We start from the raw sequence: 21,759 nt of genomic DNA, 5'->3' as shown, positions 1-21,759 counted from the left end.
CGGGGTCGCCACTACTCGCTCGGCGTGCGGCAGGCGGCGTAGAGCGAATTAAGAGCTAATTAAGAGTTAATTAAGAGCGAATTAAGAGTTAATTAAGAGTTAATTAAGAGTTAATTAGCTCGGCGTGAGGCAGGCGGCGTACCGCGCGCACCGCGCCAACCCGCGCGTCCTCCTCATGACCTTTGACAACGGCGTCTACGAAAAGTTGCCGCTCGAGCAGCACGTCGCCAACTACGCCACGTCCAAGTTCTGCCTCGCGCCGGCGGGATACGGCTTCTCGTCGCGCCAGTACTCCTCCCCCCCGCCGCCGCTTCCCCAGTCCTCTCCCTCGCCGCCCCTTCTGCCGCCGCCCCCCTCTCTGCCCCCCCACCCCACCCCCCCACCCACACACACACACACACACACACACACACACACACACACACGCCACGGCCTCCCACCCCACCACCTCCTTCTCCACCGCCTCCCCCCCTTCTCTAGATACGAGTGCGTGCTCTTAATTAGCTCTTAAGTAGCTCTTAATTAACTCTTAATTAACTCTAGATACGAGTGCGTGCTCGTCGGCTGCGTCCCCGTCGTCATCCAGGTGAGGGGGGTAGGTAGGGTCCGAAAGAGGGTGTGTGGCAGCCACGTTGGCTGAGTGTCTTGTCTTGTGGCTCTGTGTGTCGCTCCTGTGTGACCGTCATCTCCCGTCTAGCGTCCACCCTTAACGCGTTGGTGTCGCAGTTGTTGGTCGGACTGTGTTTCGCCTTCCCATAGGACGACGTCGACATGGCATTCGAAAGCATTCTGCCGTGGCGGCGCTTCTCGGTCCGCCTCCGCTTCGACGACATCCCGATCCTGCCGCAGCTGCTCGCCAAGATCCCGGCGCGCCACGTTGCGCGGCTGCGGCGCGGCCTCGGCTGCGTCTGGCCGCGGATGCTCTGGCTCGCGCCGGGGCTCTACGAGCAGCGCGTCAACGCCGATGCGACGCTGCACGCGGCGCGCCCGTACGATGCCTTTGAGACGACCATGTGGGCGCTGCGCGCGCGCCTCGACAACCGCACCGGCAGCAGCAGCAGCGGCGGCAGAAGCGGGGGCGGCAGCGGCGGCGGCGGTGGTGGCGGTGGCGGTGGCAGCGGCGGCGACGGGACGGGTGGCGGCTGGCGGGCGCCGGTCGACTCGTGCGTGCAGATGGCGGGCGACGACGAGGAGCTCGACCTCGACGCGCTCCGCGCCGAGACGCGGCGCGAGATGGCGGCGGGGGCGTTCGCGCTGAGCAAGAACGCGAGCCTCGTCGCCGACATCATCGCCGACTTTGCGCGCACGCACGACGACAAGGAGTTCGCGATGAAGACGCGCTTCTTCCCGTCGGGCGTCAAGATACCAGGCGTCAAGTGGACAGACTGATGTTACTTGTGGCGTCTTTGAGCTAAGCGTGTTGATAAATGAGCGTACTGTGGTCTGCACTGGCCACTGTGGGAGCCGGCAGCGAGCGGCACACACCGACCTTTCTTTTTCTTTATTCCGGTACGGGGCTCGAAGCGTCAAGATACCGGGCGTCAAGTGGACAGAGTGAAGTTACGACACAGTGGGGCGTCTTTGACGTTTTTGAGATTTGAGAGCTGAGCGACCGCGGTGTTGGAATAAGATACATGTTTAAGCGTGTTGGAAAGATAAATGCGGGCACTGTGGTCTGCACTGACCACTGTGGGAGCCGGCAGCGGCACACACCGACCTTTCCTTTTTTTATTCCGGTGCGCGGGGGCCGCGGCCGCGGGGCTCGCTTCGCCTTCACGGACACGGGATGTGTACGATCTGAAGGTCGCACTCAAGCCGCCGCCTCAGCCGCATGCGCAGCGTCGTCGCCGGAGGTGCCCGCCTTGCTCGTCTTCCACGCATTCGCCCGGACGGTGCGCTTGGCGCCCGAGAGCGCCGAGACGTCCCGCGGCGCCGCCTCGAGCGCGTCGAAGCGGGAGTACTTGAACTTGGTGCCGAAAAAGTCGGCCACCTTGTACTCGTCGCCGTGGCCCTCGATGGCGCCCTCGGCCTGCGCCTCGGTGACAATCTCCTTGGTTTTGTAGGACGTCTGCCGCCACCACAACTCGCGATAGTGGTCCTTCTTGCCATCCACGGCGATGCTGTCGCCGTCGAAGCTCTGGCCGACGAGGCCGCGCCGCTGTCAAGCCACGCCAGCAGCGCCGCCTCGTCGCCGGCGAGAGCTGCTTCCATGGCCTCGTTGGGAAGGCTGCCAAGCGAGCCGGAAGAGGCCGCTTCGAGACCACTTCCCTTCCGCCTCGGGAAGGTTCCCGGTCCTGGGCGCCGTTCGCGCCGCCAACCGGCGATTACCTTTTCTCCAATTTTGGCACGAACCCGCTCGAACACATCTACCGCGTTGGTGTCCCAGTCGTTGGTCGGACTGTGTTTCGCCTTCCCATCAATCAATCAAACACATCTGTAAGTCTGGTGCACTGGCAGGAGCCATACTCGCATAGGGGACGCGTGCTAGCTGACAACCGTACGTAGCCAGTTGGCCGCTTTGTGTATCTCGAGGCCTCGAGAGAAGGCCGCCCGCAGGCGGCCGGGCGCAGGTTCGGGGAAAAGGGCCCCTCCGCGAGGGCCTATGCGCGCTCGCGCTCAGTGCTCCAGCTTTGCAGGAAGGGGCGCCGCAATCGGCGCGGCCCGTTCCCCGGGCTGTGTGGGCATCTGGGCCGGCGTCGGTCACCGGCCGAGAGGCGCCGCGGGTGAGGCGGCGCGGCTGCATTTCGAACGCGCCACACTGACCCCGTCGAGAGGCGGCGGCCAGCACCGCGCTCTTCGGCCGCCACAACCAAGCTGGTCGGCATCTTAGTTGAGGCTGAGCCCTGGCCTCGACACCTCGACACCAAACCTCGACACTGACTCGACACCTCGACACCCCATGCCAACTCGACCAACTCGACACCCCTCGACACCCCTCGACACCATCTAGGCTGGGACCAAGCTCGTCCGTGTCAAGGTGCCAAACTCGACACCTCGACACCCCTCGACACCCCTCGACACCGCTCGACACCGCTCGACACCGCTCGACACCGCTCGACACCGCTCGACACCTCTGATGATCCTAACACAGCAGAGATGTAGACCCATTGGAGTCAGAGTTAGAAATCAGGGTTGCAGCAGCAATCAAACTTGGCTGGCAGTACTTTCATCCCTGAGTTGCAGCCTCTCAAGTTCTAGCTCAAGTTGCAGCTCAGTTGCACCCCTGTTGATGCAGCAAACATGGCACGATGGCAGTACTCAGGTAGCCCTCAGGTGCTGCACAGCACCTTGTACAGTGGCAATGAATCCTCACACCAGTGAGCTTGTGCCATGAGTGCAGACCTGTGGTCCATTGCGCTTTGTGCACTGGCGACGCTCGGCTGCAACGGCGACGCTGCAGCGGCGGCGACGCTGCTGCGATGGGGTACTGGCAGCCCTTAGCTGCTGGACAGCACCTTGTGCAGTGGCAATGTCCACTGACTCATGGCACCAGCCTTGTGCCATGAGCGCTGTGGTCAGTTGCGCTTTGTGCGCCGGTGACGCTGCAGGGGCGACGCTGCTGCAGCGGCGACGCTGCTGCGGTGCTGCGCCTGCACAGCACCTTTGTGCACAGTGGCAATGACTCCCGGCACTTGATGTCCTCAAATGTCCACAGAGAGTATACTGGTTGTGCTCAGGTTGTGCTACATCAACAGGGTGCAACTGAGGCTGCAACTAAGGGATGAAACAGCTTTGCAACTGCTGCCCAAGTTTTGTTGATGGGCTGCAACTGCATCCTGCCACCTTGGACACCTCGACACCTTAGACGCAAAACCCCTTGACAACACTCGACACCTGCTCGACACCCTCGACACCCTCGACACCCTCGACACCCTCGACACCCCTCGACACCCCTCGACACGGACAAGCTTGGTCCCAGCCTCGACAGGCCTCGACAGGCCTCGACAGGCCTCGACAGGCCTCGACACCTCTATCCCTCGACAGCAGCTCGACACCCTCGACACCGGGCCTCGACACCTCGACACCAGGGCTCAGAGTTGAGGCCTGCATCAAGCTGCATCAGGAGCGTTCTTTCTGTCGCGGCCTAAGAGTCGCAAGTGTTTCGTTCGCGCATCGCGGGAAGGGGTAAGATGTCGCGGGAGTAGCGGGGCTGCATGGCGTGAGACCGGGCCGGTGAACCCGAGCAGAAAGCCCACAGACCCTCTCTCGCCGCCACCGTTTCCGCCACCCACACTGCCACTTCCTCGGGCGCCTTGGGCGTCGGGGTGGCGCGCAGGGGACGCGGCTCTGAGCGCCCAGCGACGCGTGCCGGATGGAGTCCGGCCGCGGGTGACTGGGGAAGTTCGCTCAGCAGGATGTGTGGCAGCCGGGGGGCTTGGCTGAGTGTCGATACACACCGTCTCTCTCGAGGTTCTCGAGGTGGATATCCTTTGGCCGCGTTGGGTAGCGAGGATTGGTGTAACCCGAGCCACGGAGGCGTGTTTTCTGGCGGCCGACCGTCAGTGCACGGAGTTGCCACTTCTCCGACTGCCCCGGCTAGTGTCTTGTTTTTGTGGTTCTGTGTGTCGCTCCTGTGTGACCGTCATCGCCCGTCCTGCGTCCACCCATAGAATGGAGCACCAAACAGAAACACCCTCTGTTTCCCCTGGAAATTTCCGGAAACGCAAAGTGCTGGGGCCCCTCTGTTTTCCTTTTTGTTTGCCGGAACAGTATACAGGCCAACAAATTTGGTAGAGCAGGTGGTTCCATCCAACCGGCGGCGCGCGAGATAGAAGAAACAAGCCCCGGCATCGGCTGGTCGCTCGCACGAGCGCCCGAGGGAGGCTGTCCCCCCGCCCCTGTGGCACGAGACCTCGAGAGAGTAGTGCCGAAGGCGCTCTTTTTGATCAAGCCCAAATCACTTTGAGAGGCTCCGTCGGTGAGAGCTGCAATCAGCGAACCCCCTCGCACTCAGGAATGCCCCTGCCCTCCTCGCCTCCTCCCCTCGCCCCGCGCGATGCGGCGCGTGTTGCCATTTGCGAGAGCGTGCCCGGCCGCTTCGCCCAATCTCCCAAGCGCTGCAGCGCGCTCGTGCCGGGCTGCCCGCCGTGCTGCGACCGCCGCGCGAGCGGCTCGTTCCGAGGATCGAGCGCCGCGAATCTGGCGCAGCCGGATTGCGGGCAGCGCGACCACCCAGCGCGCAGCCGCGAATCGCCTCCATGCCTCCTGCGCTCCCGCGACGCCCGAAGCAAACCCGCGCCATGCTCATCCCATTTTACGCTGCTGACGCTCCCCCGCCGCCGCCTGCGCGCCTCGCAGATCCACAAAACAACGTGAGCGAGGCGGGTGTGCCGCGGAGTTCCTTGGCGCTGGGCCTCAAGTTGTGTACGCTGCGAGTAGGTGCGGCCCTCTTGAGCCCCCCTTCCTCTCGATTCCCCCCCTCAAAGACGCTCTCAAAGCAGAGAGAACGGAACACGATGTGCAGCAATTAGAGCAGGAGATTAGCCGAGATTGGCCGAGATTGAGCCGAGGTTTCGTCAATTAACATAATTGACGAAAATGACGAAATTTGTGGAATTGCTCTGGGGCATAATTGCGCCACGAGTTGACTAAATTGACGAGATCGCCCCGGCGAAGGTCTTGTTGAGGAGCGGCGTCACCACCCAAGCGTTCACGGCCGGGTTCGTCTTGTAGAGGTCCAGCATGGGGGAGCCTGGAGGGATCGCGGTTTTCGCACTGTCCACCTGCCAGATGCCGGAGGTCTGCCCCGACAGGTCGATATTGCACCCCATGACTGTCGGCTCGCTCTGCGACGGTGCGCACTCGCCCGAAGCGATGATGATGGCGCTCTCGCACTGCTCCGGCCTACCGCCGCCTGCCAGCCACGCCTCGGCGATGACATCGAAGCCCACATCCCCCGTGGTCGGGAAGTTCTCGTAGGCCTTCCTGGGCGGGCCCTCCTGGTACGGGTTGGTGGCGGTGTAGGGTGGCTCTGGGCAGGCATTACGCGTGATGGATGACAATTCCTCGAGCACCCCGAGTGCCTCGATAGAGCCGCCGTCGGGGACGGGCGCGAAGGCTTCCGCGTCGGGCACGGACACCGACTCGAGGAGCTCGGAGACGCCGCCAGAGCCGTACGACGACAGCGCAAAGGCCGAGCAGCCGAGACCGATCGCCACGGTGAGGAAGACGCACAGCAGCTTTGACGTCGAGCAGAACTTGCCGAAGCGGAGGCCGGAGCGCGTCGAGGTCGGCTCGGTCTTCTCCACGGCGCCCTGGAGAGTGCGGACGAGGGTGAGTCACAAGCAGGGCGCGCTGCACGGGCAAGGCAGTACGCGCCGAGGGCGTGGTCGACGACGGCGGGGCGTCGTTGACAGACGCCTTGCCGGAGCCGACGCCAGCGAGGTCTTCCTCGTCGACAGACGCCTTGCCGGAGCCGACGACGGCGAGGTCTTCCTCGTCGACGTCCGTTCCGAGCAGCGCCGCGAATCCGTTGGGGTCGACGCGGCCGATCGGGGTGAGGCTCTTGGTGGTCTTCTTGGAGCGGCCGATCAGGTTGGCCTCGCCCTTGCGCTCGATCTTGCGGAGCGGGGAGGCGGTCTTCCACTCGTCGATGCCCTGCGCGTGACGTGCGGCAGAGGTCACAGGATCAATGTAAGTGCCCGCCTGTATGACTCCCGTGTCTCCGCAATACCCGCGTGTGCAGAGAAAAGTGGTGGGAAGCGCTCACCGCCGGGGCGGGCTCCTCCACGGGAAACTCCTTGGTCGAGACGTTCCAGTCGGCGTCGCCCTATACGCATCGAACGCGGGACGGGGTCAGATAGTGGGTTGGCAGACGCCGGCGCGCAGAATGCCAGGCGCTCGCCGCCGGGGCGGGCTCCTCCTCCGGAAACTCCTTGGTCGACGGCAGCGTCTCGCCGCCGGCCGCCGCCGGCTTGACAGCCGTGGCAACTTTGGTGACCGGCTCGAGCGCCGGGCCGTTCTTGGTGACGCCGGTGCGGGCCAGCGGTGGGTCGGTCGGGCGCTCAAACTTGGACCAGAAAACGGCGTTCTCGCTCGGCTTGTGGGCGGCAAACATGGCCTTGGCCCGGTCCGAGTCGACCGTCTCCGCGGCGGTCGCCTCTTCGGCGGCCAGGTCTTTCTTGAGGATGCTCTCATCGAGGGGGGCCTCCGCGCCGGACTCGGCCACGGTGGCGTCCTCAACGGGTGCGTTCTTGGCGCCGCTCGCCTGTCGACAGGGAGAATGGGGAGCGTGTTGGGAGGAGATGATAGATCTGCGACAAGCGCACACGCACCGCCTTAGCTCCGAGGAGCGGAGGCGACTTCGACTCGGAGATGACGACCTTGATGAGGCCGTCTTTGGCCGACACGATGCCGACCTTCACTGTCATCTGGTTCTCTGACATGATTTCGATCGATTTTTCGTACCTATGATGGGGGGCGATCTCAGGCACTAACGGACGAGCCGTCGGCTAAATCTCGCCTGAATCTCGGCTAATCTCCTCTCTGATTGCTGCACATCGTATTCGGGCCATCAAGTGCTCCTTCTCTCTGCTCTCAGCGTCTTTGAGGGCCGTGAAAGTTGGGGAGTGGGAGGCTCAAGAGGGCCACACCTACTCGCAGCGTACACAACTTGAGGCCCAGCGCCAAGGAACTCCGCGGCACACCCGCCTCGCTCACGTTGTTTTGTGGATCTGCGAGGCGCGCAGGCGGCGGCGGGGGAGCGTCAGCAGCGTAAAATGGGATGAGCATGGCGCGGGTTTGCTTCAGGCGTCGCGGGAGCGCAGGAGGCATGGAGGCGATTCGCGGCTGCGCGCTGGGTGGTCGCGCTGCCCGCAATCCGGCTGCGCCAGATTCGCGGCGCTCGATCCTCGGAACGAGCCGCTCGCGCGGCGGCGGTCGCAGCACGGCGGGCAGCCCGGCACGAGCGCGCTGCAGCGCTTGGGAGATTGGGCGAAGCGGCCGGGCACGCTCTCGCAAATGGCAACACGCGCCGCATCGCGCGGGGCGAGGGGAGGAGGCGAGGAGGGCAGGGGCATTCCTGAGTGCGAGGGGGTTCGCTGATTGCAGCTCTCACCGACGGAGCCTCTCAAAGTGATTTGGGCTTGATCAAAAAGAGCGCCTTCGGCACTACTCTCTCGAGGTCTCGTGCCACAGGGCCACCGGGACATCCTCGGGCGCTCGTGCGAGCGACCAGGTTTTTTTCGAGAATCTCGCGCGCCGCCGGTTGGATGGAACCACCTGCTCTACCAAATTTGGGGCGCGACTCAGACAGACGCCGCCTCCGACTGGCGAATGCTCCGCGTGGCGTTCCTTTCTTCTGGCTCGGCTTTTCAAATAAACCTGCCATGGCAGGTTTAAGCCGTGGGTCAGATCCGTGTTTTTCTTGTCTTCTGGTGACTTTGAGGCACAATCATCGGACGACGTCGGCGAGTTGAGTCGCGTTCGCGGTAGCCAGATGACCTCCCATGCTAGTATCATCGGCTAGGGCCGCAGGAAGCGCGGGGGAGGGCGCTGGAAGCAACACGGAGCTCCGTTGGACGTTTTCAAGATTAGCGTGTCAGAGTGAAATGGCACTAGCCTGAGTGTTTCAAGCACTCACACATAAAGTATGTAACTCATAACGAGCTCTCGCAAGAGTCGCATGCATCTAGAAAACCCCGGCTCTATGAAATCATGGAGAAAAGCATGATTTGCACATGATTTGTGATACAATGATGGGTCTGTTCGTGTTGATATCAGAGCGTCGAGCTGTGGGCTGTGCGCGCTCTCCCAGGGCCAGGGGGTGGGTGGCATGTACCGCGTAAAAAAGGCCTGTCGAATTGCCGCCCGTAAAAGGAAGAACAGTCACCAACGCGCATCAGCGCGCGCGCATTCGCGCCCGCCCTCAGCCCTTGAGACACAGTAACAGGTACAGTACCGTATGCCTCAAGTCCACGGTACCAAGTGCAGCACCGCGCGCGCGCGCCTCAGTCACTCACCCCCAGCCCTACACTCAGCGCCCCCCCGCCCGCGCGCCTGTGTGCTGAATCGACTTACACCAGGGCAATGCTCCCGCTCCGCCCCGTCCTCATTGGCGCCACCGTCTCCCACGCGTTCAGCGCCGGATCGTACCGCTTGACTGAGCTGAGGGAGGCGCCATCGCCGCCGCCCACAGCATACAACTTGCCATCGAGCACCGCCACGGCGAGCTTACACCGCGCCTCTGCCATCGGCGCCACCGCTTCCCACGCATCCAGCGCCGGGTCGTACCGCTCCACCGAGCTGAGCCAGCCGTCGCCGAGGCCGCCCACAGCGTACAGCTTGCCGTCGAGCGCCGCCACGGCGAGCCTGCTCCGAACCTCCGCCATCGGCGCCACAGCCTCCCATGCATCCAGCGCCGGATCGTACCGCTCGACCGAGCTGAGGTAGACACCGCTGTACCCGCCCGCAGCGTACAGCTTGCCGTCGAGCACCGCCGTGGCGTGAGAATACCGTGCGGTCGCCATCGGCGCCACCTCTTCCCACGCGTTCGCAGCCGGGTCGTACCGCTCCACCGAGCTGAGGTAGCTGTCGGCGCCGTTGTAGCCTCCGACAGCGTACAGCTTGCCGTCGAGCGCCGCCGCGGCGGGTTCATACCGCGCCGACGCCATCGGCGCCACTGCCTCCCACGCATTCAGCGCCGGGTCGTACCGCTCCACCGAGCTGAGGTAGCTGTCGACTGAGCTGAAGTAGCCGTCGTTGATGCCGCCCACAGCGTAGAGCTTGCCATCGAGGACCGCCGCGCCGACATACCTTCGTGCCGTCGGCATTGGCGTCACAGCCTCCTCCTCCCACTCATTCGTGGACGAGTCGTACCGCTCCATGGAGCTGACCAGCTCGCCGCCGCTGCTCCCGCCGATCACGAGCAGGCGCGGCCTCTCGCGCTTCTTCAGCGTCTCCTTCCAGCCGCGGCGCCACGCGCGGCACGTCCCCTTGGCGGCGTGATCCTTGGTCGGCAGCTGGGCGAGGATGTGCGGGGCGAGGTCCGGCGAGAGGAGGACCTCGGAGAGCACCCACTCGGGCTGCTCCACGAGCCGTGCGGCGTGCTCCTCCGCCACGCGCAGCGCGGCGTCGCTCCAGAGAGGCGCCTGCTCCTCGATGAAGGCAAGGAGTTGCTCTGGCGAAGCTCCCGCGAGGCGCGCGCCGATGCGGTGGATGGACATAATCGCGCCAATTCTTTTTGCACGAGTCTTTTTGCCTGTGTCGAACCTGTGTGCTGCGCCAGAGAGTTCGGCTGGTTGAATTCTTTTTGCACGAGCTGCGGCGCCGGCGTCTGCTGCTGCACTCGCCCAGTAACCAGGGCACACGTGTGCGGTGCGTGTGTACGTCTGACATAAGTGCGCGCCCTCACGGCACAATATGCGCGCGCCGCCACTCGTCCTCCTCACGCTGCTGCCCAGCTGCGCGGCGCTCTCGCCGCCACGGCCATGCCTCCTCGCGGCGGCGCGCGGCCCAGCTCAGCAGCAGCCGCCGCCGGCTCCGACACCGGCCTCTGCCTACTCGGACGACAACATGCCGATGCCCATCACCTTCCGGGCGGTCGCAGCGGTCGCGTTTGCCGACCTCCTCGTCTACCTCCTTCTACCGGAGGGCGAGCGCTTCGGGCCGCTGGCCAGGAGGCTCCCGCGCGTCACCTGGTCGATGCTGACGGTCCTCTTCAGCTTGCTCACCGACTCGGGCACGCAGCCGTGGCTCGCCCTGCTCCTCTCGCTGCTGCTCGCCTCGTCCGCCGCGACCGACCTGCTCTGGTGGTTGCCGTACTACATGTTGACCGTCGAGTGGGAGACTTGCTCGGGCGGCTTGTTCACGAAGCGGGTGTGCCACCCGCACCAGCCGTGGGACCGCTTCCTCCTGTTTGCGCTGTGCCTGGCGACGGGCGTCTTCTACACGCTCGCGGCGATCCACTCCTTCGGCGCCTTCCAGTTCATGCGCGAGGAGGAGGCGGAGCGGCGCATGCGGCGGAGCTTCGCCTCGGCGCTGGAGGCGGGACGAACGCAGGGGTAGCAGAGTCTTGGCCGTGCGTGACCAGTTTTGCGACATCATAATAATATATAAGCAGGTCTCTGACGACGCTGAATCAAATGGGCACAATGTCTCGTCCGGCAGCAGCGCAGTACGCAACATAACCGGAGAGCGCCCGGCACGAATACCTCAGGTCCGTAGGTTCGGGGGTTCCTGCTCGCGGCAGGCAAGTCTTCCGTCGGGTGAGCGTGGCACAAGGCACAAGATCTTCCGGCCCCGAGCGTCCCTGCGGCGCTCGGCCGCGCCGATCCAAGTCAGAGCACAACACGCAGGGCGGCGCGCACGCCGATCAGGTGGCCTGGGAGGACTTTGCCGAGTCGACCATGAACCCCTCGTCGGCGGCGGCCGGCTTCGCCGCGGTCGGTGGCGCGGGCGCCATCGGCGGCGGCTGGTACGGCGGCGGAGGCGCGTAGGGCGGCGCCGAGTTCTCCGCCAACATCTTGGTCAAAAAGATGTTTAGGCCCTCGATCATCGCGAGCAGCACCTGCGGGCGCGCGGGGGCCGGGCGGGCGTCGCGGCGGGGGAGCCGCGCGGGCCTGGAGAACCCAGCCCACTCTCGGCTGGTGGCGGCCGGCGCACCCCCCCAACAGCGGCCGAGCGGCTAGCGGCGCGCCAGCCGCCGCGCGCCGCGAGCACGCCGCCCGTCAGCGCGCCCGACGCGATGGAGTTCCACGGGTCCTCCTTGCGCCGCAGCCACACCAGCGAGCAATCAAAGCTTGAGAAGAGCCCTCCCCACACTGCAAAGTTGCCTGCGGCGCCGAGACGGGACAGGAATGGCTGGCGGGGTGGGCTGAGCGCGGAGGCGGGTGGGCGTCGGCGGCGCGCAGACGGAGGGGGGGTGTCGAGGCCCCGCCCGCGAGGCGGTGCGGCGTCCTCTCCCTCTCTCTCGTCCTCTGTCCAGGCGGCGGCGGCGGCGCCTCCGAGGATCGGCGCCCGCGCGCGGATCGCAGAGATGCTGCCCTGCATCCTCTCGCCGCGCGGGCTGTTGCGCGCCCCCTTGACCATGTTCCAGAGGCCGCCGCCGATGGCGCCCATCGCAAACGCGCCGCCAATGTCGTCGAGGATCCGGTGCGGGCACGGGTCCCTCTCCTGCACAGACATGGCGCTTCCCGCCTGCGCAGGGCGTCGCCGGGCAGTCAGTGTGCTTGGCGAGCGGCGGCGGCGGTGGCGCGCTGCTGGCGGCGGGAAGGAGACACAGACGACTCGCTGCGACGGGCAAGGCCATCGGTGTGGCGCGCGCTGAACTCGCGTGTCTCCGCCCAGCCGTGTGTCTGGGCTCTCTGCGTTTCGGTGGCGCTCGCGCTGCCGAGGTGGCTGCTGCGAGCGCGGCAAAGGCGGAGCAGCGCGAGACGGCGCCGCAGGCGACAGGACTGTGTCGCGAAGAGGGCTCTAGTGCGCTGTGGCTGGGCGTGGTGCGCCGGCGCCGCGAGGCTGCGATGCCTGCTCTGCGATGTGGATCGTCGCAAAGAAGAATTCAAAACCCACACAGGTTAGCGGCGAGAGACTGCGATGCCTGCTCGGTGGATCGTTCCAGAGAAGAATTCTGCGCACCCGCCCTTGACACGCTCGTCAACTCCTTGCTTGCCGCCTCCCCTACCGCCTCCCCCCCCCCCGACGCCGCCACCTCCCTTGCTTATCTTCGGCCCCGCTCGTTCCTCCCACGACCCCCCCCCTTACCCACGCCCCCCCCCCCCCCTTACCCCCCCACCCCCCCCCCCCCTTACCCCCCGCCCCCCCCCCACCCCTCAGCCTCCCCCCCCCCCCCCTTCCCCCCCCCTCCCCCCCCCCCCCGCCCCCGCCCCCCCCACCCCACCCCCCCCCCCCCCCCCCCCCGCCCCCCCCCCGCTCCCCCCAGCAGCCCCCACTCCACCCCCCCCCGCCCCCCCCGGCCCCTCCCCCTCACCCCCAGTACCCCCCCCCCCCCCCCCCCCCCCCCCCCCCCCCCCCCCCACCCCCGCAAGCCCCCCGTCCCCCCCCCCCCGCCCCCCCCCCCCCCCCCCCCCCTCTTTTTGGGGGGGGCATTTTTGGGTCTTTTTCCGGAAAGGAATTAATGAAGGACCCCCCCCCTTTTTTCCCCCCAGGGAATTTGTAAAAATTAACAATAATTATTTTTGTTTGGGGGGGACCCCTTTCCCCCGCACCTTTTTTTGGGGGGGGGGGGGGTTTTTTTTAGGTCTCTTGTGGCGGCCTTTTGGGAAGCCCCCCCCCCCCCCCCCCCCCCGTTTGGCAGGCAAGAGACAGCACAACTCAGAACGATGAGCTTGCTCATCCCGGAGTGGTTCGACTCCACACAAATCCGAGGCGGTGACGGGTACTGTCCCGGCGGTCTCAGGCCCAGTGAGGTAGTGCGCCAGACCTCCCCGGATCCTGCTGAACAAGCTCCTCTTGTAGCTCGATCGGTCACACCGCCATCGCCGTCGGGGAGAGGGGGGACGACACTGCTTCGGCAGCGTGCACCTCGATCCTGTACCGTGTTTGTTATGACCCCCCCCAATGAACATACCAGTGAGGGAGGGCGAGACGATCGAGGGGTCCCGTACCACGCGGAATCGACCCTATCCAGTGCTCAAGTGCTCAATACTGGAGCTGGATGGTGCTCCCTCGCTTATCGGTGCCGAGCCAATTGGATAGACCGACTACATGTTCCCGACGCTCATCGCTCGATATGTGACTGGTTCGTGAGCGCTAGGCTCCTGGTCCCAGAGCATGAATTTGCGTCCATGCTTCCCTGCGCTGCCGCTGCAACCGGCGTGTGCGTTTGCTCCGTGCGAATGCCGCCGGTCTGCGCATGGGGGCACGTGGAAAGTAATGCTTGTCCGGCGGCAGTACTTACCGGCTGCCCTACGCACGCCCCCCGCGCGTTACAGCTAGTTCTTTCGTTCGTTGTCGTGGCTGTTGCACCGCAGCGTGGGACGTGCGTAGCGCACCTGGCAGTGCTGATCATTGGTGATCGGTGTTGGTGTGGTGTTTACCACTTTTTTGATTCTTTTCTGAAGGTTGGCATACGTGGCTGGGTTCACAGCGATTGGAGGAAAGTGTGACTAAACGCGGTCGCGGCCTTCCGACTCGCGCCTTCGCCTCACTGGCACTATTGTAGCCCTGGCCGGTGCGCGTGTGGAGTTGAAGTTCCGGAGTAAAAATTCGAACGCGTTCTCTCACGGTGACCAAAAAATGTCCACCTCAGAGGCACCTCCGGAGGCAGGCCGCCGCACGCCGGCGACACAGCTCCAGCTGTCAAACTGACCCGCAGCTCCTCTCAGAGCGGGAACTGTGACGAAAGTTGACTGAGGCGGTTGTCAGGAACCATCATACGGATCACATGGTGACTCTCTCATGACGGGAGACCGCCCGACCACTCCTGGGTGGCACTGCCACCGGTGTCGCTCGACGTCCTGTCGACAGCGTGCCGACAGCGACACATACCATGTGGGACGCGTCGAGTATCGACCTCTACTGCTTACCCAGCCTTCGAGTGTATCCTGGCTGTGGTCCCACACCCACTGGTGTCCATCTCAGAGACCGCAGGAGGTCATGAGGGTCGATGGGAGTGCCAACCCCACAATGCCTAAAAACCCAGCCCAGTACCTGAAGGTCGAGAAAGGACATGGTGAAGCTGGGACCTTCGTGCGCACCACGTCCATCATTCACTTGATGTTGGTGTTGGTCGGGCCGCGAAGGGAGGCGTGCTCAGAGCTCTGCGGCGGCGGGCCGCGCAGGGAGGAGGGAGCAGGTGCGGTTTGTCTCGGTGAGCCAGTTCGGCGCGGGCTCGTCCTTGAACGCGATCCCGACCCGCGCGCACTTCCGTCTGCCCTCGTACGTGCTGCGCTTCGCGCTGCAGCGCCGCTTCGGATTACACCTGTCGATGATGACGGACGTCATGGCGGACGGCATCTACAGCCAGCACGGTCTGCCCTTTGACGCCCTTGGCGACGTGGCGCAGAACGACGGCGCGGCGGGCCACCAGACGCGGCACAAGGAGGTCCTCCTGGACCTTGTCGAGCTGCTGCGGGGCAAGCTGGGGCGCGGCGCGGTGGAGCACGAGTTTCACTGCGAGCACAGCACTACGAGGACGGACTTGTACATTTACCAGGGCGTGATTGGGGACCTGCCCTGCATCGGCGACACGAAGATCTTTGCCGGTGTGCCGTCGGACCCCTCGGGGGTGGGGCGCATGGGGGCGTTTGTCGCTTGCGGCAACACGCTGCCACGCGCCCGCGAGACGGTTCTGGGCGTGGAGGGCGGGGACAGGGGCGGGAGGGTGGGGATGTGGGACCCGCGGACGGGGACCGGGACGGTCGAGGCTGTCAAGGGCCAGTACACGGACGCAGAGGGGAAGTGCCGCGTGGAGGCGCTGCTCTTCGAGGAGTTCGGCGCAATGAGCGCGGGGGTGGAGGAGCTGCTGATGCGGGTGGCTAAGGTGGCGGGCCGGAAGCTCACGTGGTGGCAGTACGACCAGACGTCGTGGTCGGCGCGCGAATGGATGCCGTTTGCGCTGCAGCGACTGTCGGTGCAGCTCTGGACGGCGCTCGCGGACGAGGCACAGCGCGCCATTGGTGCGGCGTCGCGCGACCGCGAGGGACCGCGGGGGGGGGGGGGCTAGCGGGATGGGGGGTTCTAAGGGGAAGGGAGCGGGGGGCGCCCAGTAGGGCGCCGGCGCCCCAGCGTAGAGGGCCTCGTGTAGCCCTCCTTTTGGTATAATAATAAAAAGGCAGGGCGAGGCGGATGGAGAAAGAAGTGCCGAGGAGGCCATGGTGGAGGGGAGGGACGGGAGGACGAAAGAAGGGCGAGGAGGACGAGCGGCCCGCACAGGCCGCGAGCAGACAGCGCCTGCTGGCCATCTCGAGACATTCGCAAAGAACGCTAGCGCTACTTGGGAGAAGAGAGAACAAACTCCTTATCAGCTGGTCGGCCGCCATGTGGGCCTCCGGGCCTGCTGCGGCGGCGCGGCCGGTTGAGGCCGGGCTCGGCCCGGCCCGCGACGGCTGGCCGCCGACGAGCGCGCTCGCGCTGCTCGTCAAGATGGCGGCGGTGGCGATTGCGGCGACAAAAGTTCAGGCGTACAGCGCTCAGGCGCCTGTCGTCTTTCGTCTTTTGTCGCATTTCGCACACCCGCGCGCTCCGCGAGGGCATGAGCCTTCCGCGATTCGATCCCGCAGCCAAAAGCTGCTCGCTCGAACCGCGGCCGACTCTGCCATCGCGGCCGCAGCTGTTGAGCTCTTCGCAGAAGACTGGTGCCTCATATGCTGCCTCCCTGCGGATGCTGCCGGCGAGCCTGGCGGTCCGCTGTACTACAAGGATGTGCTGACTCGATTCTACCTCGAATTCTTCTACCCCCGCGACCCCACGAACGAATGTGACAGGACCATCGGGTCCTTCGGCCACCAAAGCGGGATCACCCGAGAGCAGCTGAGCCTGCCTCTGGCCTCGCCTCCCTCTCCTTCAGGCATTCGTGGCATCCGATGGGTCGCCCAGAGTATCGACCTCTGGCTTGTCAGTCGCGGTCACTTGATGACCCCCATGAAGTACAGCGATCGCCATCTCAGGATGGATTGAAAAGCATTCGAACAAAGAGGAGGCGACGGGAGGAACCAGCAGAGGATGCAGTGACGTGTTACGGGCAAGAGAGCCCTACCGCCCCATGGGTGCAAAGTGGAGCTAGCCGGGTTACTTTTTTTGCGTTCGGTCCTTGTGTGTTCGGCTTCGGCAGCCGCGCTGCCTCCTCCTCCACTCCCGCAACCGAATCTGCTCCCCGTTTGGCATCGACTGCCCACTCAGTGGATGATGAGAACTCACTCCACGGAGCTCTCCGATATCGACGGACCTGCTGCGGCGGGCGCCGACACGGCGGCACTAGGAGCGCTCGGGCCGCTCGACTTGCCTCGTCCCACACGCGAGGACTCCGGCCTCCACGTGGACACATGTGCGCACGGCCTCATGAGCATCGTGGACTAGCCACGGTGCCAGCAGAGACGACCTCCCACCCCGCGCCGCCCTGCCGCCAGGCCACGTGCCGGTCGACGTCGGCGAGGACCCCGACGCCGCGCTTGACGAGTCGAGCGGCCACACGCTGGCGCCGAGCGAGGAGAAGGGCCGCGCCTCGATCCGGCGGGCGCCGTCGATCGTCGAGGTGTCGGTCGGCGAGCTGCGTGTGTCGAGGTTGTCGGTCGGCGAGCTGCGCAACACCGCCGAGCGGATCGGCCCGAGCCGCTCCGCAAAGGCGCTCATGCGGGCGTGGCACATTGTCACGTTCGTCTTTTGGGTGCTGCTGTTCTATGCGGTCTGGGTGGCCGCGACGTGGCGAAACAGGCCGCTGGTCGAGGTGAGGCGCTCCTAGATTCTAGAATCTCGCGCGCAGAGGCCTGTGTCCTCAGCACTCGCGGCGCCGCGCGCTCGGCTGTCGTCGGCGGCGGCACGATGAGCCACGACGTGCAACCACGGCCACCCACATCACATCACACTTCCTCACGCCCTGCTCTTCGTCGTCATCATCTGCTTCGTCACCATCACCATCACATTCCTCATCACTCACTCCTCACACACGTCCAGCACACTCCACCCTCTTCCTAGGACGGGTACTCGTACGACGTGGCTCACGGCATCACGCTGAGCCTGTACGGCTTCGGCCCCTAGAAGCGGAACACGCATTCTTGTATCCCAACCAGCACTCGAGAGGACACGTACTCCGCTGCGTTCCGCCGCATTCCGCTGTATTCACCTGCATCCTTCTCCGTTGTACTCACGCGGTGCTCTGAATGCTCTGCCCGATACCGCCTTTCCGCCGCCAGGTTGGCGTCCTCTGCTTCTAGGCTGCGACGTCCTCCTGCGGCCGGACGACGAGCCCTCCCTCCACCTCTTCCTCGTCCGAGGTCGCAGCGTCCGCGAGTTCACGACGCTCGACGGCAGCAGCAGCAGCTCGGTGCTGCGTCAGATGAAGGTCCACAGCCTGCAGGGCTGCGCGCAGCTGCCCGGCGCCAACTGCTCCCGCCGCTGCCGCGTCACCGTCGGCATCCCTCCCTCCGCCTCCTCCGCCTCCTCCGCCTCGGTCACCGTCTTCCAGCACGCCTTCGACACCGGCCCGCACTCTCGCGACGTCGGCGCACTGTCGACGGCGCCCCATTCACACACCCGCGGCTGTGAACAGGCTCCTACCCGCGCGTCGTCGTCGCCAGCGGCGTGCAGCTCGGGTCGCTCACCGCCAACGGCCCATACCGCACCACCCACGGGACCGAACCCACACTGGATTCGGTACTCTGGAGGTGTGGTACTAGGCCCGTCCCTCTCCGTCGTGCTGCAGCCGAACTGCACCGTCGGCTCCTACCCTAGAAGCGGAAGACGCACCTCTTGTCTCCCACCCAACGCTTCTCGCTCTCCCAACCGGCGCTCGAGAGGGCACGTCTTCGGCCGTCTTCAGCCGTATTCGGCCATCTTCCGCTGTGCTCACTGCGTTCGTACCCCTCGGCTTCACTGCATTCGTACCCCTCGTCTTCACTGCATTCGTACCCCTCGGCTTCACTGCATTCGTACCCCTCGTCTTCACTGCACGCGATGCTCGGAAGACTCTGTACAGTCCCGTCCTCCCGCGCGTATGTCCTGCGTCTTCCCGCAACGACACGACCCCGCGCCCAAGACGCTCACGCAGACAGCCGAGTGTCTTCACCACCGCGCAGGCTCGCTCTCCTCGAAGCTCATCGCCGGAGCGGTCGAGTCAACGCCGCCCTCAGAGGCGGAGGTCGGTGCGTCGCTCGGCAGCGTCTCGGTCAAGGCGCTTCGTAGACACTTCCTAGACACCTCCTAGACACCTCCTAGACACTTCCTAGACACTTTCTAGACGCTTCTCGGCCAAGGCGCTTCGTAGACACTTCCCAGACACCTCCTAGACACTTCCTAGACACTTCCTAGCCACTCCCCGACGCTCTCTCGGCAGTGTCTCCGCTAGCAGCGGCTGTTTATCACGCATCAAGCCGAACATCAACGGCTCCGTCTACCTGCTGATGAGTACTCGACCAGTGATATCTCCCCCATATCTCCCCCATATCTCCCCCATATCCGTCTACCTGCTGATGAGTACTCGACCAGTGAATGCGTAACTGCGACTCCAGGCGCTCGGCGCCGGCTCCGTCTACCTGCTGCAGCTCCCCTCGACCAACACGCGCTCGCAACTCACTTGCCGCCGGCCCTGAGGTAATCAACCGGTCCAGCTCTGAATCAATCGCTCATCAGGTCCTCGCGGCTCACCTGCCGCCGGCCCTTAACGGTGGGGCAATGAGTGATGAACTGGTGGTTGGCCATCAGGTCCTCGCAGCTCACCTACCGCCAGCCCGCTGGCCGGGTCTGCTACTCGACCGACTTGCCTCCAGACAGGGCGTCTCTCTCGCGCGGTGCGGACATATCTCCCCATATCTCCCCATATCTCCCCATATCTCCCCATATCTCCCATATCTCTCTCGCGCGGTGCGGACCCGCGGGCCGAGGGCATCAGTTCCTACGCGCAGCCGGTAGTACGCAGTGCGTGAGTGAACAGGTGCGGACCCGTGGGCCGAGTGCGACGCCGACGAGGCCGTGCGCGGCAGCGGCGACTCGTACGCCTACCGCGTCGCCCTCTCCTCCACCGACACCAACGGCGACTACTACGTCTCGGCGGCCGAGGCGGCCGCCGCGATGGCCGAGCTGCGCTGCTGCGGCGGCAACTGTCCCCAGCGGAGCAACTGCGCCGCCGAGACGTTCCTCCTCTTCCCGCCGCTCGAGGACGAGCGGCTCGGCGAGATCGACCGCTTCAACCTGCCGCAGGCCGAGTACTTTGAGAATGTGGTGCGCGGCCCGACAACACTTGCGGGGCGGGGGACCTCTCAATCCATAGGCTAGGGACCGGCGACTGATTGTGAACAGGTGCGGCTCAACTACACCTGGCTGATGGGCAAGCCGGGCGCGGGCTGCTACGAGCGGCTGTACGCGGACTTGCTGCCCTCGCCGCCCTCGCCGCCGGACGAGGCCGGCAGCCTCTTCTCGGAACCTTCTCGGAACCCTCTCGGAAGCCTCTTGGAACCTTCCCGCCAGGTCGGCAGCCTCTTCTCGGAACCTTCTCGGAACCCTCTCGGAAGCTTCTTGGAACCTTCCCGCCAGGTCGGCAGCCTCTTCTCGGACGGCGGCGAGGTGATGGTGACGCTGGCGCAGGCAGAGCCGGGCGAGCCGGGCGCGGCGGCGCACCACTCCCTCGAGTGACTGCTGCAGCTCAAGGACTGATCCACTCATTCACCCCTTAGGCGCCCACAGACATGCCCCGCGTGTCGGTGACGGCTGACACGTCCCATGGACGGATCCACTCGTTCACTCAGCAGGCGCGGCGGCGTACCACTCCTTCGAGCGGCTGCTGCAGCTCATGGGCGGCGAGGTCGCGGCGAGCAACGAGACGGCGCCGCAGCTCCTCGACCAGGCCGCGCGGCCCGACAACTGGAGGCTCGCGCAGCTCGACGCGCAGCGGCTGATCGCCGACGTCCGGCCGGACTACGGAGCCCACCCCTCCCCCACCCCCACGGTACCCGAACCCACCCTCCCCTACCCCCACGGTACCCGAACCCACCCTCCCCTACCCCACGGTACCCGAACCCAGGGCTGCGCACGTCGGCCCGGCCGGGGTTCGTCACCGTCGACGTGGTCGGCGGGCCGGGGCTCGTAGAAGCGGAAACAGTGTGTTCCTGTCTCCCCACGCGTTCCTGTCTCCCAACCAGCACTCGAGCGACACGCACTCCGCGGCATTCCGCCGCATTCCGCTGTATTCACCGTGTCTTTCTTCCCGCGGTGCTCTGAAGACGCTGCACAAGACCGTCTCCGCGTACTCACACAACGCAGCGCCCCCGAGGGAGATATGGGGAGATATGGGGAGATGTGGGGAGATACGACACGCGCATCGGCCGCAAGTACCTGCCCGCGCGAGGTCTGTATGGGGAGATGTGGGGAGATGTGGGGAGAGATGACCTGAGGTTGGCGACGCTCACACGACGTAGGCCGGGAGTGCCGCGGCTCAAGTTCGTGTACGTGACCGAGCCGGCCTTCGTCGCGCTGCTCCCGTCCGACCTGCTGCTCCTCTCCGCCGGGCTGCTGTCGGCGGACGTGCTGCAGGAGCGCGTGCGCCTCCTCAACACGGCGTGCCGCACCACGCCGCCCGTCCACCCGCGACCTTGCGGACGACCGCGCCTCTTTCACACTGGTGAGGTGTGAACAGGGCTGCCTGCTGTGGGACCGGTCGCAGCCGCTTCCGTCGGTGGACGAGGTCGCGGACGCCATCGCCGAGGCGCAGGCGAACGCGAGCGAGCTGGGCGCGCGCGACGAGTTCACGCTGCGGCTGGTGATCGACGCGCACGAGCAGGTGCGCAAGTCGCTCGCGGGATGGCAGGAGCTGCGCGGCGAGCTGCTGCTGCTTGGCGACGCGGTGGACGGGTACTCCTCTCCCCTCCCCTCTCCTCTCCCCTCCCCTCTCCTCTTCTCTTCTCTCCCCTCCTCTCTCCTCTCCTCTCCCCTCCTCTCTCCCTCTCCCCTCCCCTCCCTCTCCCCTCCCCTCCCTCTCCCCTCCCCTCCCCTCTCCTCTTCTCTCCCCTCCTCTCTCCCCTCCCCTCTCCCCTCCCCTCTCCCCTCCCTCTCCCCTCCCTCTCCCCTCCCTCTCCCCTCCCTCTCCCCTCCCTCTCCCCTCCCTCTCCCCTCCCTCTCCCCTCCCTCTCCCCTCCCTCTCCCCTCCCTCTCCCC

At 65.4% G+C, this 21,759-nt stretch overlaps 6 protein-coding genes across 6 annotated transcripts in view; 3 read left to right on the top strand and 3 right to left on the bottom strand.

The window, feature by feature from the left end:
- Positions 1-688: 688 nt before the first annotated feature.
- On the top strand, positions 689-1,489 carry EMIHUDRAFT_438920 (hypothetical protein). Its single transcript, XM_005758186.1, has one exon. It carries the CDS (start codon positions 772-774, stop codon positions 1,387-1,389), a length of 618 nt encoding a protein of 205 aa, XP_005758243.1. The 5' UTR covers positions 689-771; the 3' UTR covers positions 1,390-1,489.
- Positions 1,490-5,588: 4,099 nt separating this feature from the next.
- On the bottom strand, positions 5,589-7,773 carry EMIHUDRAFT_219928 (hypothetical protein; the record flags this gene model as incomplete). Its single annotated transcript, XM_005758185.1, has 6 exons — positions 5,589-6,254; positions 6,355-6,597; positions 6,674-6,769; positions 6,932-7,207; positions 7,275-7,407; positions 7,613-7,773. 6 exons carry the CDS (start codon positions 7,771-7,773, stop codon positions 5,589-5,591), a joined length of 1,575 nt encoding a protein of 524 aa, XP_005758242.1.
- A 2,116-nt stretch (positions 7,774-9,889) lies between these two features.
- On the bottom strand, positions 9,890-10,335 carry EMIHUDRAFT_219927 (hypothetical protein; the record flags this gene model as incomplete). Its single annotated transcript, XM_005758184.1, has 3 exons — positions 9,890-9,899; positions 9,928-10,198; positions 10,308-10,335. The coding sequence occupies 3 exons, from the start codon at positions 10,333-10,335 to the stop codon at positions 9,890-9,892; spliced, it is 309 nt and encodes a 102-aa protein (XP_005758241.1).
- Positions 10,336-10,359: 24 nt separating this feature from the next.
- Positions 10,360-11,004, top strand: EMIHUDRAFT_219926 (hypothetical protein; the record flags this gene model as incomplete). Its single annotated transcript, XM_005758183.1, has 1 exon — positions 10,360-11,004. The coding sequence occupies one exon, from the start codon at positions 10,360-10,362 to the stop codon at positions 11,002-11,004; it is 645 nt and encodes a 214-aa protein (XP_005758240.1).
- A 307-nt stretch (positions 11,005-11,311) lies between these two features.
- Positions 11,312-12,123, bottom strand: EMIHUDRAFT_68884 (mitochondrial import inner membrane translocase, subunit TIM17; the record flags this gene model as incomplete). The annotated part of the gene is made up of 2 exons (XM_005758182.1): positions 11,312-11,506; positions 11,602-12,123. 2 exons carry the CDS (start codon positions 12,121-12,123, stop codon positions 11,312-11,314), a joined length of 717 nt encoding a protein of 238 aa, XP_005758239.1.
- A 4,592-nt stretch (positions 12,124-16,715) lies between these two features.
- Positions 16,716-21,759, top strand: part of EMIHUDRAFT_453629 (hypothetical protein) — a 10,125-nt gene continuing 5,081 nt past the window's right edge. The window contains exons 1-15 of the mRNA XM_005758181.1: positions 16,716-16,942; positions 17,025-17,341; positions 17,590-17,638; positions 17,829-18,095; positions 18,164-18,223; positions 18,291-18,332; positions 18,690-18,784; positions 19,122-19,171; positions 19,315-19,400; positions 19,544-19,830; positions 19,909-20,010; positions 20,143-20,212; positions 20,358-20,528; positions 20,630-21,162; positions 21,242-21,456. Of these exons, the coding sequence (XP_005758238.1) occupies positions 21,406-21,456 (51 nt within the window). The 5' untranslated portion in view covers positions 16,716-16,942; positions 17,025-17,341; positions 17,590-17,638; ... (10 more) ...; positions 20,630-21,162; positions 21,242-21,405. The remainder of the gene's footprint in view (positions 16,943-17,024; positions 17,342-17,589; positions 17,639-17,828; positions 18,096-18,163; positions 18,224-18,290; positions 18,333-18,689; positions 18,785-19,121; positions 19,172-19,314; positions 19,401-19,543; positions 19,831-19,908; positions 20,011-20,142; positions 20,213-20,357; positions 20,529-20,629; positions 21,163-21,241; positions 21,457-21,759) is intronic.

The sequence above is a fragment of the Emiliania huxleyi genome (assembly GCF_000372725.1).
Source record: "Emiliania huxleyi CCMP1516 unplaced genomic scaffold EMIHUscaffold_88, whole genome shotgun sequence".
Taxonomy (NCBI): Eukaryota; Haptophyta; order Isochrysidales; family Noelaerhabdaceae; genus Emiliania; species Emiliania huxleyi.
Note: the sequence above shows the minus strand (reverse complement) of the source record. Positions and strands in the feature narration are given on the sequence as shown.